At 40.2% G+C, this 15,675-nt stretch overlaps 1 protein-coding gene across 6 annotated transcripts in view; it reads right to left on the bottom strand.

Annotated features, from left to right (window-relative positions):
• Nucleotides 1–13,153: 13,153 nt before the first annotated feature.
• Nucleotides 13,154–15,675, bottom strand: part of LOC110296316 (C-type lectin domain family 2 member F-like) — a 35,107-nt gene continuing 32,585 nt past the window's right edge. For 4 of the 6 annotated variants that reach the window (XM_021164967.2, XM_021164963.1, XM_021164964.1 and 1 more), the window contains 3 exons: nucleotides 14,950–15,128; nucleotides 14,275–14,381; nucleotides 13,154–13,285 (listed from right to left, as the gene is read on the bottom strand). In XM_021164967.2, coding sequence (XP_021020626.1) covers nucleotides 13,162–13,285; nucleotides 14,275–14,381; nucleotides 14,950–15,128 — 410 coding nt within the window. In that variant the 3' untranslated portion in view covers nucleotides 13,154–13,161. The remainder of the gene's footprint in view (nucleotides 13,286–14,274; nucleotides 14,382–14,949; nucleotides 15,129–15,675) is intronic. The other 2 variants (XM_021164962.1, XM_021164965.1) reach the window with 1 other exon arrangement.

Here is a 15,675-nt window from a genome sequence, read left to right as displayed (position 1 = left end):
TGCATGGATAGACAATGCTACTCCCAGAAGATATGGGTTATTAAATCAGTATCTCATTTCCAGGCATGTAAGGCATACCCAGAAGTCTCCATAACTACACAGCCTGTCACCATTGGTCTTGATTGATTGTCTACCATTACGATATGGCAAGCCCGTATTGCTGAAGATACCACATGACACCACATATTTTCAGGACAAAAGGAACACAATCTAGAATTGACCAGAAAACCTCCAATCTACAGGTAAGCTTTCATAATGCAGAAATATGATAATCACAGGCTGCTGATGAAAAAGCCATCAATGGTCTGGCCCTACAACATCAATTACCCACACAAGATGATCATAGCCTTAATGGGGCTATGACGATTATGGGGCTAAACAACCCATTTCCTATTGTATTTGAGGGGCCCTACTCCACAAAAGAAAAATCATGCCTTGTGTTGTTAAAGGGTTTTAACCCATGGCTATAGAGGTGGTTTGAGTAGGAATGGCCCCCATGGATCACGTGTTTGAATGCTTAACATAAACAAAGTAGCACTATAAGGAGGTGTGGCCTTGCTGGAGAAAGTGTGCCACTTTGGGGACAGGATTTGTGGTCTCATATGCTCAGGCTGCACCCAATGTGGTACTCAGTCTCCTACTGTCACCTGTAGATCAAGATGTAGAACTCTCAGCTTGTCCTCCAGCACCATGTCTGCCTTTATGCCACCATGTCTTCTGCCATGGCAATAATGGACTAAACCTCTGAGACTGTAAGCCAGCCCCAATTAAACATTTTCTTTTATAACAGTCGCCTTGGTCTCTTCACAGAAATGAAACCCTAAGACAGGCCCTAAGGAGGAAGCCACTATTATTGTTTTAGATAACCAGCCACATTGTCTAAATATCCACGTTTATACCCATAGATTAATGCTGGCTTCCACCTTAGTCTGAGATTTCTTTTGCAGTGGGCCCAGGCTGAGTCATTCTTCAGTGGCCTCGAAGACTACTATAACATTTCCTGATAAAAACATCCCCAAATTTTTGGAGTTATGGGCTAAAACTGAGGAAATATTATAATGTATTTCTTGTGTGGAAAATCTAGGGATCCAATGTTAAAACTGTTGGGCAGACATACTTAGTGTCAGTCTCACCCTTAGGCACAGCATCCAGGCAGGGAGCTCACTTAGGAAGTAAGAAACCAGAGCTCCTGCTAGCCAGGACAGAACCAAGACATATCTTGTTTCAATGAGAATCAGAACTGTCCACCTTTGGGGCCTCTACTTCTCATTCTGCTTCATCTATTTTGTCTCCTGCTTTAATAGCGTAAGCTTTGATTCTGTGTCTCCTCCCTTAACAGCTTAAGCTTTGAGTCTTGTATCTCAGCTTTTCCTCACTTTAAGCTGAGGCTCACTGCCATCTTGAAATTTGGTTGAATTTTGGTTGAATAGCAAATGCAGTAGTGAAAGTCAGCTGGAGCCCACCCCCCCCCCTTGGTTTTTTGAGACAGGCTTTTTCTGTGTAGCTGTGGCTATCCTGGAATTCAATTCATAGACCAGGCTAGCCTGAACTCAGAGATCCACCTTCTTCTGCCTCTTGAGTTCTGGTTTGAAATGCATGAACCACCATGCCCAACAGGAGACTTTTTTATTCAGTAAAATTAGCTCATTTCTTCTATATTTCCATGAATTTTGAGAATATGTATAATCGCATTCATATTGAAGTACAGACCCAGACCCCACCCCAGTACCTCATGTCCTTCTGTAGACACTCCTTCCCTGTGTAGCCCAGCCCATGGCACCCTTCTCTTTCTGCTCTTACACACTTGCTTTTTAAGAACACCCTGGGCTGGATCCCTGCAGTAGCAATGCATCTGAGAGCCACTCACAGTGCACTCCACAACTGTGTGTCACACACCAACACAGCTGGATACAGCAGGAGATTCCAGGGCAGGAGAGATGTGAGACGTGAGCTGGGATTGCACAGGATGCATCTCACACCCTAAAAGAAAGACAGTTGCAAACAGGCCAGGAAAAACTAACAGGAAACTGGTGGGTAAAGTGTGAGCAGAATGAGAACAGGATGCTGGCAGTTAGAATTTCCCAGCAGAAAACCGCTGCTCTGTGGTCAGATTCTCTAACTAAAGTGCAAGGGGATGTGAGGGCATACGTTGTTTTGCAACCTTCTTTTAATAAGTTATCAATCTCTCCTCTACCCCACCACCCAGCAGAGGTAGTAGAAAAGAAAAGATATTAGGATATGGGGGAAGTGGACCTGTTCAGCAGTTGTTCTTTGGGGTCAAGCTTGATCTTCATTGTCAGCAGTTCAGTCCTGTAGCAAACTTCAAATAAGATTCAGCAGCTGCAGACCAATTCTCTAGGCAGGCACACACCAGGCATGAACTAGCCGCAAATGTTCAGGCCTGTCAGCAAGCAGACACCAGGCAGCTGTAGTTCAATCCTGAAGAAACAGCCAGGCTCACTAACTGGCCTGAGGTGAGGCCACAGGAGCAGCAAGCTACTGCAGGAACCTCACCAGCAGTTCTTGGGTGAGCATCTCTCAATGGCTGTGTTACCACAAGTTGAGGTCAACAACTCTATATAAGGTGAACCAATGCATACATGTCTTTAGTGAAGAAGAGCCAGGCAGAGCAAACTGAACCAATGCTCAGTGCTCATCTCCCATTGTCTGTGGGCTCATATTTATACTCCTTCACCCCAGGTCTTTTCATGTGTTTACTAAATCAAAACATCCTTTTACCTGTCTCTGCTTCAGAAAAACATTCTTTCCCGTGTTTGCTTTAGCAATACATCCTTTCAACTGTCCCAGAAAAACATCATTTGACCCACTAACTTTCCAAAGAAACTGGGAATTTCCACTTCAGGGGAGGGTGAGTTTTTGTTATCGTTTTGATTTGGATGGGGATGGGGATGGTGATAGTGAGGCCACATATGTGCCTGGCCCACATTTAGAAGTGAGAGGACAACTATATGTAGTTGTTTCTCTGTTTTTACTTTGTGTGGATCCCAGGGACTGAACTCAGGTCACCAGGCTTAAATAGCAAGCACCTTTACCCACAGAGCTGTCTTGCTGGCCCAAGGACAATTGAGATGGCAGAGAAATGCTTTAAGGATGACCTGAGATGACCAGCTAATCCTAGTTTGGGGACCTCTGGAAACAGAAAGTGAGGAAAATCTAATTGGCAGAAGATATGGACAGGTGCAAGCATGACATCCAGTTTTTCCTTTTCAATCCTTTTCCCTAGACCTAAGTAGTTTTGGTTTGCTCTGTCACAAGCTCAGGGAAATTTGAGTTTTTGAAAAATGCAAGGTTTAACTCACAAAGCTGCTGTAAACACAGGCAGATCTTTTAAGTAAATGCAGTCAATTCCCTTCTGAATAGGAGGACCCGGGCTTATAGTCAAAGGAATCTCCTTTTCAAAAAATCCTAATTATTTTTCTCTGTTTCACCCTATGCTTGGTAACACTGAGCATGGTTAATGTGTGCATATACTATGCATGTGCCATTTTTGTTCAATTTTTGGATTGTTTTTTAAAATGAGTGTTTATGAGGTGTATACATTTTATTAGATGTGTGTGCATGTGCACTGTAAAATGGCCGAGTGGACAGTTCTTAGGTAGAGAAAGGTCAATATCTTTTCTGCATAGGATGCTAAGACAATTGCTTCCCATAGTGAAGCATCCCATGGTTATAAGCTCAAACCTCATCCAGTGTACAACTGAATCGAAATGGATCACAAACACAAACATGAAGCCTAAAAACTTAAATCTTCTAGAAAGGTTAGAAAATAAGTTTCTGAATGAGAGCTTGACTTAAGCAAAGATTTTTGGGGTTACAATACCAAACGCTTTACCTATGTACCAAAAATACATTGGGTTTAGTGTAATGAAAACTCCCTCCTCTGGTCTCTGATTAAGAATAAAAAGATAAAAAATGATCTGGCAGCCTCTCTCTCTCTCTCTCTCTCTCTCTCTCTCTCTCTCTCTCTCTCTCTCTCTCGGCAGAAAACATTCATGCTCTCTGTAGTTGGCTTCTTGTTTTGGTTAATCATAGATACTGCTTGTCAGGTTGAAAAAACTTCCTTAAATTCCTAACACGTTGAGAGTTGTTGCTGTGGGTTTATGTTCAATTTTGCACAAGCTTTTGCTGAATTCACTAAAATGTTCATTTTTATTTTCTTATTTTGTTACTAGGCTGAAGTACATTTAGTTAGTTAATTATAGTTAAATAGGAGATAAATATATAGATTCATATAGAGATGGTGAATGATAGATAAGCAGATACAAAGATAGATACATAGAGAGATATACAGGTATAGAGATAGATAGAACATGGTATAATATTGAACATTGAAGCTTCAAACTCAATATTTAGCCAAGAATAGCCTTGAGCCCATGACTCTTCTGCCTCTGTCTCCAATGTTGGGTAATGGTGGTATGTGGCACCACATGTCACATAGTGATATGGGTTTGTTTGCTTTTTTCATAATCACTATGATCCTTCCTTTCATTAACATTATGATCCCTTCAGTCCTAACCAAGTCTATTCTTATGAAACTGAATCTATAGGTAACAATAATTTTGTTGTTGTTATTGATTCTTGTCAAGTGTGACCCTTACTCTTTCTATTTCTAGCTCTTTCAATGTCTCTATTTCAAGGAAAACTCCATTACATGAAATTCTGTTACTGTTTCCTCTGTGCTTCTGTGAGCCAATAACATCATTATGGACCGGGGCCTTCAGTAAAGGGGGTTTACACTAGGGGAGCACAAGACAAATCTTTGGATGATTCTGGGATAAATTTATCTTTTTCTCTAAAATGTTTTTGAGATTGATGTTCTCATTATATTTTCAGGTAAAATGCTCAAAGGAAAATGTCTCAGAATTGTCTCTCCCAAGTCTCCTGCTAAGCTTCACTGCTGCTATGGAGTGATCATGGTCCTCACTGAAGCTGTAATTGCTCTTTCTGTTGCTTTGTCAGGTAATTGACTTATTCTACAAATCCTGAACCACTCTGTCCACATTCACATTGTCAGTTATACTTACTGACCACTGTGACCCAGGCATTGTGGGAAGGACTCAAGAGGAAACACAATGGAAGTTCCTGTTCTTTGGATACTTAGGGTCCAGCAGGAAGATGCTGTAAAGGAACACACAGACTGTAGTGTGCACAGGAGGCCAGTTTCAGCATCCCTGGGAAGACGACATCCAGCAGGCTCTACACAGAGATGCAAAAGACATATGTCTGTCCACCTGGGGGAACTGTCCAAGGCAGAGAACAAAGAGAGAAAAACTCCAAGGAGGAACCTTAAGGAGGATGCTGCAGTTTAAGGGAAGTTAAGGACAGTGATTGGAAAGGGACAGAGCCCCAATGGCACATGGTTTCAATTAATATCTTCAACCATGGTCTGAAAATACTAAATAGACAGTTCTAGAATATGTGATTTCAAAGCTTTCAGTTGTGGGTTGTTCTGAATAACATGATAAAATCTTGTACATCTTTTCTAGATGTAGCTAGAGTAAATATACCTTGATATTGTTTTATAAAATCAACTTTAACTACATCAATAAATAATCATAAGTCTAAGCACAGACAAATATTGCCAGCAAGACTTAGTCAGTATAACGTAAACTATTAATTAGTTCTATTATTAGTTACTAATATTATAGACTATTAGTTAGCTAGGGTGAGTGTCCATTCTTTTTATCTGCAACCTTCCAGAACTAGTTAATAGTTTATGTTACACTGTCTAAGTCTTGTTGGAATGTTTGTCCAGGCAATATCATGTAAAAACTGGTTCTAGAGCACATACCAAAAAATTTCAGATTATCCTATTATATATAAGCCTGAACCATGATAAACTTAGTAGTCCCAGTCAAAGCATTTCTTCATATGCAAAATGGGTCTAAGAATGACAGTATTACTAGTAAGTTTATTCATGAATATATTTTACCAGAGCTAGCAAATGTGCCACTTGTGTTCTTCCACTATTGCAACATGGAGATGAAAATGAAAAAGCAGCCATAGTCTTCACTAGACCATAACCTCTGAGTGACACTGCTGCCACCCATAGGTGACAGCTGTTCAAAGCATCTTCTCACAGTCAATGGAATTCACTACTTCTTAAAGGAAATGAAAATTTAATTTTGCTATTTTCCTGGCTAGTGAAAAAGAGCATGTCTGTCATGAAGGACAGCACTGGAGAGACCTGGCACCCAGTTGCTTCATGGTCACAGTGTTCCCTTTCATCAGTGTTGTTTAGATGCAGTTATTGCTAACATTTGGGTGATAGGCAAAGCCATATTATAAGCCCTCAGCTCCTGAGCGGCAGGAGCAGGAAGATCTCTGTGAGTTAGAGGCGAGCCTAGTCTGCATAGGGAGTTCCAGGCCAGCCAGGACTACATACAGAGACTGTCTTCAAAAGGAAATCACAGCAGAAAAAAAAAAGTTGTATACTAGTGCTATTCTTAAAAACAAAATCCTACTGAGGGGTGGAGAGGTGACTCAGCATCTAAGAGGTCCGGTTGTTCTTGCAGAGGACCAAGGTGTGGTTCCCAACACCTTACAGTTGCTAGCAACCATCCGTAAGTTCCAGGGGACCCAATGCCCTATTATGACCACTGTAGGCACCAGGTATGCACATGATGCACATGCATGCAGGCAGGCAAACATTCATAACATGAAAGTAAAATAAATCTTAAAATATTCAAAGAAGCTTAAACAACAGCAACACAAATCTCTATTGCAGTTTTAAAGGCCAGAGGTTTAGAAGAGATACTTTTTTTTTTAATGTATTTATTTATTTTATGTTCTGACCACAGTTTCCCCTCCCTCCTCTTCTCCCAGCCCTCCCTACCCCAACAACCTCCCTTCTCCCCCCACCAACTCTTCTTCCCTTTCTTTTCAGAAAAGGGATGGCCTCTCATGGCTATCAACCCACCTTGGCTTCCAATAAGACTAGACTCATCTTCTTTTGAGGCTAGAGAGGAAGCTCAGTTAGCAGAAAGGGTTCCAAAGACAGGCAACAGAATCGGAGACAGCCCCTGCTCCTGCTGTTAGGAGTTGCACAGGAAGACCAAGCTACATAACTGCTATAGAGGGCCGACTCTGTCCTATGTATGCTCTCTGGTTCGTATTTCTGTGAGCCCTGTTGGGTCCAGGTTAATTGATTCTGTGGGGTTTCTTGTGTTGTCCTTTACCCCTCTGGCTCCTACAAGTCTTCCTTCCCTTCTTTTACAGGATTTCCCAAGCTTCCCTTAGTGTTTGGCTATAGATCTCTGCATAGGTTTTTATCAGTTGCTGGATAAAACCTCTCTGATAATGTGATATGCTAGGTACCTGTCTATAAGTATAGTAAAACATTCTCAACATGTCAGGGCTAGACTCCCGTCATGGACAGGGTTTCAAGCTGAACCAGTTATTGATTGGCCATTGCCTCAGTATCTGCTCCATCTTTACCCCTGTTCAACTTGTAGTAAGGACAAATTGTAGGTAGAAGGTTTGGGGGCTGGGTGGGTGTCCCAGTCCCTTCATTTGAAAGTCTTGCCTGGTTACAGCTGAGGGCCAGTTCATGTTTCATATCCACCATTGAGGGAGTCTTAGCTGGGGTCAGCAGCATAGATTCCTGGGAGTTTCTTTTGCCCTAGGGTTCTAGTTCATCCCAGAGATGCCCTCCACCCTGAAGGGATTCCAGTTGCCTCTCCCATACTCTCTCCTTCTGTCCTAATTTCACACCGTATCTGTGTACACTACTTCACTACTTGATGCAAAATGCATCACAAACATGAAGGCTGGAACTTTAAATCTATTTGAAGAAAAGAAAACATCTTTGAGAACTTGTATGAGGCAAAGATTTCTTTGCTGACACAACAAAAAAATAAATTTTATTTACTCTGCTGGAAATTTTTATGTTGTTCTCTAAAAGGTTCTTGAGATTGATGTTCAAAAATTTATTTTATTCTGGTAAAATGATCCAAGGAAAATGTCTCAGAATAGTCTCCCCTGAGTCTCCTGTTAAGTTTCATCTCTGCTCTGTAGTGATCATGGTCCTCACTGTAGCTGTAGTTACTTTCTGTTGCTTTGTCAGGTAAGTGACTTACTCTCCAAATTCTGTGGCATTCTGTCTACATTCCCATTGTCAGTTCTACTTCCTGACCACTGTAACTCAGGCATTGTGGGAAGGATTCCAGAAAAAACACACTGGAAATTCCTGTTCTCTGGATACTTAGGTTCCAGCAGGAAGATTCCATAAAGGAACAGCATGGGCTACAGTGTGCAGAGAACAGTAGTTTGTACCATTTGCTGATGTTATTGTTTCTGGCTCAAGCCCGAGACTTTGAAAACATGCTTTTATGCAGTAAGACCTACCAGGCCAGTCATACAATCTCCTGAGATACCTTGTGCTCATATAAGTTTTTCTGTAAGCATTCACATGCTGCATACTGAATGTGCCATCTTCTAAAAACAGCAAGGACATTGTTAATCAAGGACGTTCTAAGCCTCAGTGGGATGGGTGGTCATCAATGTATTTTAGATTATGGGTATAAAATGTATCCATTGAAAGCTGAGGCTCCAAAGCGATGACCCTCAGTTACAACCTGCTGCCATCTGAGGTAAGGCTGTAGGGCAGAGACTCAAGGGTCATCTGAAACTGAGAGACACATGTATTTGATTACTGTGTTTTATGACAAAATTTCCTAAAAAGAGGCAAGGGGGCTTCTGACTACTAGAACAGCTTGCACAGAGAATCATCAGAGCAACCTTGGATGCAGAGAGACAACACTGAGTATAATCACTTGTATGGTTTTTCAGACCACTTCTTCTATTGTGACAGTTTGTTGTGAAGAGAAATGTAGTAATGTCTATAACAGATGGTTGGCTGCATTGCATGAAGCCAACCACACCAGAAAGGAAGCAAAACAAACCTTGTACGTGTAGATGTGGCTCAGGCATAGAGTCGGTGCTTAATGCAGAGCCAATCCCCAGGAAACATCACAGCCTTAAGTTTTTTGGATATGCCCCATCTATAATTTCACTCAAAAATCTATTGCACAATGATGGCATCTGGGAGAGATGCTGCCTGCTCCATCACCAACTGAAGACTTTTCTTTGATGGTGTCAGGACTATAGGTGGGGAGTGGAGGCTCTAAAGCCCAGGAAGCCAGTTCAGAACTCAATGGGTAAGACTTGTTGGTTCTCTATTTGCACTGCTGTGCCTGTTCAAAGAAGCAGAAACACCAGTGGCATTGGGAACCTCTTTAACGTCTCCTCATACAAAAACCCAGAGATAGCTCTTGTGTGTGAGCATAGCATTTTGAATGAAGCCTAATACAACCACAGGGGTCAGCTGCTTCTGTCCCTTGGTTGGTACTATATTACATCATACTTGCAATTCTTGGAGTTCTTCTCGGGTTCCCGAGAATTGGGCATAACAGTTTCTCCTTGGTTTCCCGAGGAAGGTACAATACATTTAGCAACCTGGGAGCCTGATGCAGAGGTATGCTTGGTGGCAGCTAGTAGCAGGCCAGGGGTAGTCACACTGCTGATATGCACTCACAGTCAGAGCATCCACTGACCCCCCAGGGGAGTGGAGAGTCAGGCAGCAGCAGCCTGTTGAAGGTGGATAAGCAACTCAGAACTCCTGCTCAGGAGCTCAGCAGCAGACAGCACTGCAGACAGCTCTGGCATGAGCAAGCAGTTAGGATCCCTGGTTTTCTTGTAGGTAATCCCAAATATAAGTTATATAAACCAACATATATCATACAAGTGAGAAATTATGTACATTAAAACATGTTTATAAAATGTATACTTTATTTAAATGTCTTCAGAAGATATCCCATCTTAATAACTATATACATATTTACACATATATAAATATCCATATTAAAACTAAATTATATACTAAATATAAATTATACAAGATAAATATAGATTATATACATTTAATATAAATTATATACAATAAATATTATTTATATACACTAGTGTATCTATTACATACAGCAAATAAAATTATTTCTATTAAATGTTACTGTATACTTAAAATTATATACATTAAATGTAAGTTAAATGTCTTAGAATATAAATTAAGTATAAATCTATAAAATGTGAGCTATAATCTATATAAAATACATAATTTCACATGTCCTCAAGGAGAATGAAACAATCCCATGAAATCAGTTACTTGAAATAAAAAGAGGTAGTTGTATACTCCTTCACTGTTATTTTGAATTTTTTAATATTGGATGTCAAGGGATTCTCTGCTGCTAAGTATTTATGGCATCCTACAAGTAGGCATACTTATGCCCAGGTGAAAGGAAAGGATCAACCTCTTGGCATATGACATGGTACTGATCTTGTATTAATATGAGGAAGAAAACATGTTTGTGTTTTTCACAGGATGCTAAAAGAACTTAGCTAACTCAGTCAGTAGAGCATGAAACTCTTAATCTCAGGTTTGAGGATTCAAACCTCACACTGGGCTTAGCAGGACTTGGCTATATGATTCTATTGATGACATGTTTAGCACCTATTCTTTTGAGAGAAATCATCAGAGCTTTTACTGATGTCAAAACAGAGTTACATTAATTCAAGTTCCAATTTCTTCCGTAACAGAAGCTGGTAAATACAAGGAATAAATGTTGAAGGCACTAAGAAGATGTTTTAAGGTATATAAATGCAAGTTATAGAGATGTTATAATATCCAAAATAAATTCAAGACTACCCAGTACCTTCCCCCTTCAAAAGGACTTTTGAAACTGTACTAGCAGGCCAAGTACAGAGCCAAATAAAAAAGCTAGCTGACTAAATAAATATAAAAACATAATTTTAACAGTCAAAATTACTAAGCTTCCAGAACAAGATTAACAATTCCCCTGCCCTGCCTCACACTAAAAACCTCAAGGACAGACAAAATGAGATTCACCCTATACAAACCAACCAATGTCTAAAAAGGTTATTGGCTACACCAATTAAAATAAGTCAAACTACCCTGGTGCCTATATCCAGCCCTTAAAAAGTATAAAAAGTGTGTTCTTTCTTTGTTCTGGGTCTCTCCTCTGGCCTATGTGCTGAGAGGGGGTTCCCCAACATGTTAAATAAAATCCTCATGCATTTTACAACAATAGCGCTCTCTGTGGTCTTTGTGAGTGAGGGTCTTTTGACAAACTACAACAATGTAAGAAATTACTTTTTTTAAAAAGGAAGAAATGGGAGGTGTTTTATATTCCCCCCACATCTTTTGTTATTTCAAAGTTCAAATTTTTAGCATTGATCAATGAAGTTCTGATAAGTTCATGAAACATTGACAGTTTACAATTCAGTCACAAGCTCAAAATTTTAATTTCCCTTTAGTTGTTTTCTGAATATAAACTTAAAAGATACTTCTCATCATACTGAAAACATTTCTGTCCAATCTACATATCTACAGATATATACCTATGTAGCTTTTATAACAGACACCTGTTAACTACTTTTACTAAAACATAGATTTCAATACAATGTAAATACTAATATATCCTTATATAAACTAAAGTTCACATCAGCTTCAAAGAATCAAGAGTACTAAGACTTAAACCCACCTGTCATAAATCTAACTGATTCCAGATAAGTACACCTGCCTGTTCTTAAAAATAGAATTTTCCCTTGGTCTTCAGATTTCTTACCTTCCACAATTGCTAGACAATTTTAATTTCTATTCCTAGTCTACATTTGTCTCAACAGATTTCCCCACTGGCTGACAGACTCCATCCGGAATCACTCTGTGGAGCTGCTCAACTCTGGACTTACTGGAGGCTGATATTAACTAGTTCAGCCAATGTGATTGCTCCCTGTCTTTCACCTGGATTGGGTAAATCGATGCTTTTGATAAATGCTCCATTTCCCAGCCTGTGACTAGCAGTTAAGCCCTCCTGGAACATTTTGCAGCATCCTAATGTCAACAGGAAACAGATACAAAAGAGAAATCCAACATCCATTTTCCCACTCCACAGTATAAAATGATGTGTGGGACCCGGGCGACCCTGGGTACACTCTAAAACCAACCCCATGTCTCTTGTCAGGCTTTGTAACAGCTTGTGTATCCTTGCCTCATGTGTTGATGATTGGACAAATAAATGTTTCTATGTCTAGAGATTTGTTTAATGTAACCTTCTGTTAATAACTATGAGTTCAGATTCAATATAACTCACTATGACTATAATCTGACTAATTATATATCTTGTACAAGATACATTGTACAAGAAATTTCTGTTATGGAACTTCATCAACCTTCATTTGTTATGCTTCCAGTTTATGTTTCAGAACCCTAATATACAGATAAAGGCTTACAAAAGCTAGATAAAATTCAAAATGCTTTAAATAAACTTAATGATTTAAGAGATGCTAAACCCCTATAATTCCATGCTGCAAAAGCTGCCTCTAAATGGGTAACATAAGTAAGAAAGAGATTGCCTTCCTAGTCTTCGTTGATGCATTTAGTCATTTCAGTACTTGCCTTGAATACTTATAAGATTACACTTATTACCCCATAAGGATAAGTTTGCCCAGTGTACACATTTAAACATCTATACAGATCTTCATCATGTACGGCACAAAACAGTAACCTAAGAGGTTACACATCCCATTACAGAGACTGGTAATCAAAGACAGATAAGATTCTCTCAAAGGTATATCAATCTAAGACAGGACAGAAATACAAAGATTCACATACCAATGATGGGTAAGATCCACATTTCTTAAAGGAACACCTAAGATAGGCACAGTCTTTTTGCTCCAATAGCTAAGACTTCTTTAACTTGTATAGGATAAGAAAGGTGGAGATTTCAGGAGCCATTTGCCACTTCTCTGAAGCAGAGAAAAAAAAGAGAAAGTCTATCTGTCAGGCAGAGTCAAGACAGATCAGGGCCTGCTGGCAGATTTCCTGGCTTGCTAAAGCATAAAATGATAAGAAGAGGTGCACTTGAGGCTCATCACTAAGAGATAAAGATTCTACTGACTATAGTAATAAAATAATAATAAGATTTTTGGTGAAAACTAACGTCTTAAATATATTTCAACAAAATTGTTTCTGTTAGCTTGTGGCTTTGCTTCCCACAGTACTGCAGTATAAGAAGGCTGAAACACTCAGGGCTAGACATACTCTCTACCCAGGATACAAAACTACTAGCACTGTAAGGTGTAGTTGCTGAACTTGCTACAAATCCACTTCCTAGTTATGTAGTCCCTGCTACTGCTGATCCCATTGTCACTCAGGAAGCCACATTCTCCATCTCCTTGAATCAAAAACCTAAAGCAAAAATAAAAAGAAATATTTCTGCAGAGTCTGCCATTGCACTCACTCCTACAATCATATCTCACTCATCTTCAGCACTTATTTATGATATGGATCATAAGCAGAGTCCACTGGAATCCCATGCACTAGTTTTGCACCTAGGGACTTTTATATCCTCAGGGATTGATTTGCCACCACACAACTCTGTCACTTATCCATGGTGAACCCTGTAATATATGTGCAATGCTTTCTGCCATGTTCAAAGGAACTGCAGCCATGGGTGGCCTCACAAGGGTGATTTTCAATGGTCTCTTGAAGTATTTTTATACATGTATAAAAGTGGGAGAAAATGCACCACTTAGTAAATTGCTGGAAGGTCGTTAACTATGGGCATGAAATGTTTTACCCTTCCAGTGAAATGAGTCTGTTCAAAATGACTGTGCTTACATTCAAGAGCTGTCCACGGTAATCTTTGATGACAAGACCTTAGGAGGCACTCTCAATGTCCCTGGAGTCTCTGTTTCTGTGACCAGGTGCAACCATGTAAACAGAAGACTGATAATTCTCAGGCTTGCAGTTCTGCAGTGGCATGCTATGGTTTTAGAGCCCTTGGCCATCGGCAGTTCTGACTACATCATGCAAGGGAAGTTATCACCAAGGAAAGATTTTCAAGTGGTGATAGCAGGCAACATCTACCCCAGATGCCAACATCATGCTAAATATTTGGAGGGAAATAACACTATTTAAATGCTTTGAAGATGATGGCTAGTAGATGGGAGAATATCCAATTGATTTAAATTTGTCTGGATGTGGAGTTTGTTAGGGATTGGCTGTTTCATGAGGCACACAACCTATGCCCAGGGCACACCTCAGCCCAAGAGTTCATTTCTCTTCCTTCCCAGTACAGTTGGATTCATGTGACACTGACTTTCAACCCTTATATCCACAACTCACACACATCAAACACATGAAAATATTAGAAGGAAAACATTCTGAAAACATACGTGCTGTTATACTCAGTGTTGTCTGTCCACCTCCAAGAGTGCTCTGACGAGTCTCTGTGTAGTCCAATCAAGTGGCTAGAAGAATTCATGTATCTCTTCAGAAAATTCTGTCAACACAGAAAGTGAACACTTGTGTCACTGTTTCAGAAGACCCTTGCATCTCTCTACTCCACAGTTCCCTCTAGAGATACCAGGAGGGTGTAACTGAGGGTCACATAACTTGGATCTGTATTAGTACCCAGTTCTCAGTGGACTTGACATCTGTAATTCTAAATGTGTCACCTGAACTAAAGTATCAAATGTAACAACATATTTCTCTGTGGCCAGGTTAGTTCTCAGTTAACTTCCCATTGCAGTTATTAACAGCTGCCACCTGCTATATGCAACATGTGCTATCTTACAGGAAAACGCTCATGACTGCCAGGTGTCCCAATAAAATGGCATATCTGACCTTCCAGCTGACAATGAGAACTTCATGAGAGAATGTTTCTTGAACAGACATTCAGGGCACCAGCCAGAAGTCAAGCATCAGCAAATGGCACACACTCACATTCCCTATGTCTCCATGTGCTTGGGATGGGATCCTTCCTCAGGCCTCATCTGTAACTCTCTATCTCAAGACAATATAATATTCAACAGAACAGACAGACAAACCAATCCCTGCCCATTGCTTACCAGTTCTTCCTCATTGTCAAACCGAGCTAGTTGGGCCTCTTGTGCCATGCAAAAGGCCTGGGCAAATGTCCAGTTACTTTTGTATTCAGAAAAATAAAAACATTTATTTCCAAATCCAATCCAGTTTTGCGGGCAAGTAGCATAGGTATTTTTGATTGTGATCTGTTCTGTCTTTCTTGCTAAAATGTAGAGAATACAATGAATCATGACAAGCAGGTCATCTCTCTTTGGCACACCCTCCTGATCTCAGCTGTGAGGTGTGAATCTGATGGTAGCTTTCCTAACTGATCTGTAGGAATCCTATCCTGAGCATGATGGGCCTTTATCTAAAGGCCTCCGACCATGGGCCTGTGTCCCATTCTCTCAGGTGCTCACTGTCAGTAGGGCTCCCAGGAAGTGCACTTCTATAACAGCATCACATTCTGAGCTCTGGATGACTATTTACTAGAGTAGGGATTGCTACTGCAGCAAGCACTCTGTAGGGACACCTACTGACACCCAACCTGATAATTGAGATAGCAGTGAGAATTTTTGGGTAGGCAGTGTATACAGTGTGGACACATTGCACTAAAAAATGATTTACATACTTAAGAGGACAGTGCAAGATTTTATTGAACTATTCTGAATATTGTGGTAATAAAATCCTATAAATTCCTTACTTCAGAAACTTTCCATTTAATACTTTGAAAATTCAGTTAAGCCTGGTAACTAAACTAGGTCATGGTG

This window comes from Mus caroli, chromosome 6 (genome assembly GCF_900094665.2).
Source record: "Mus caroli chromosome 6, CAROLI_EIJ_v1.1, whole genome shotgun sequence".
NCBI lineage: Eukaryota > Metazoa > Chordata > Mammalia > Rodentia > Muridae > Mus > Mus caroli.
Note: the sequence above shows the minus strand (reverse complement) of the source record. Positions and strands in the feature narration are given on the sequence as shown.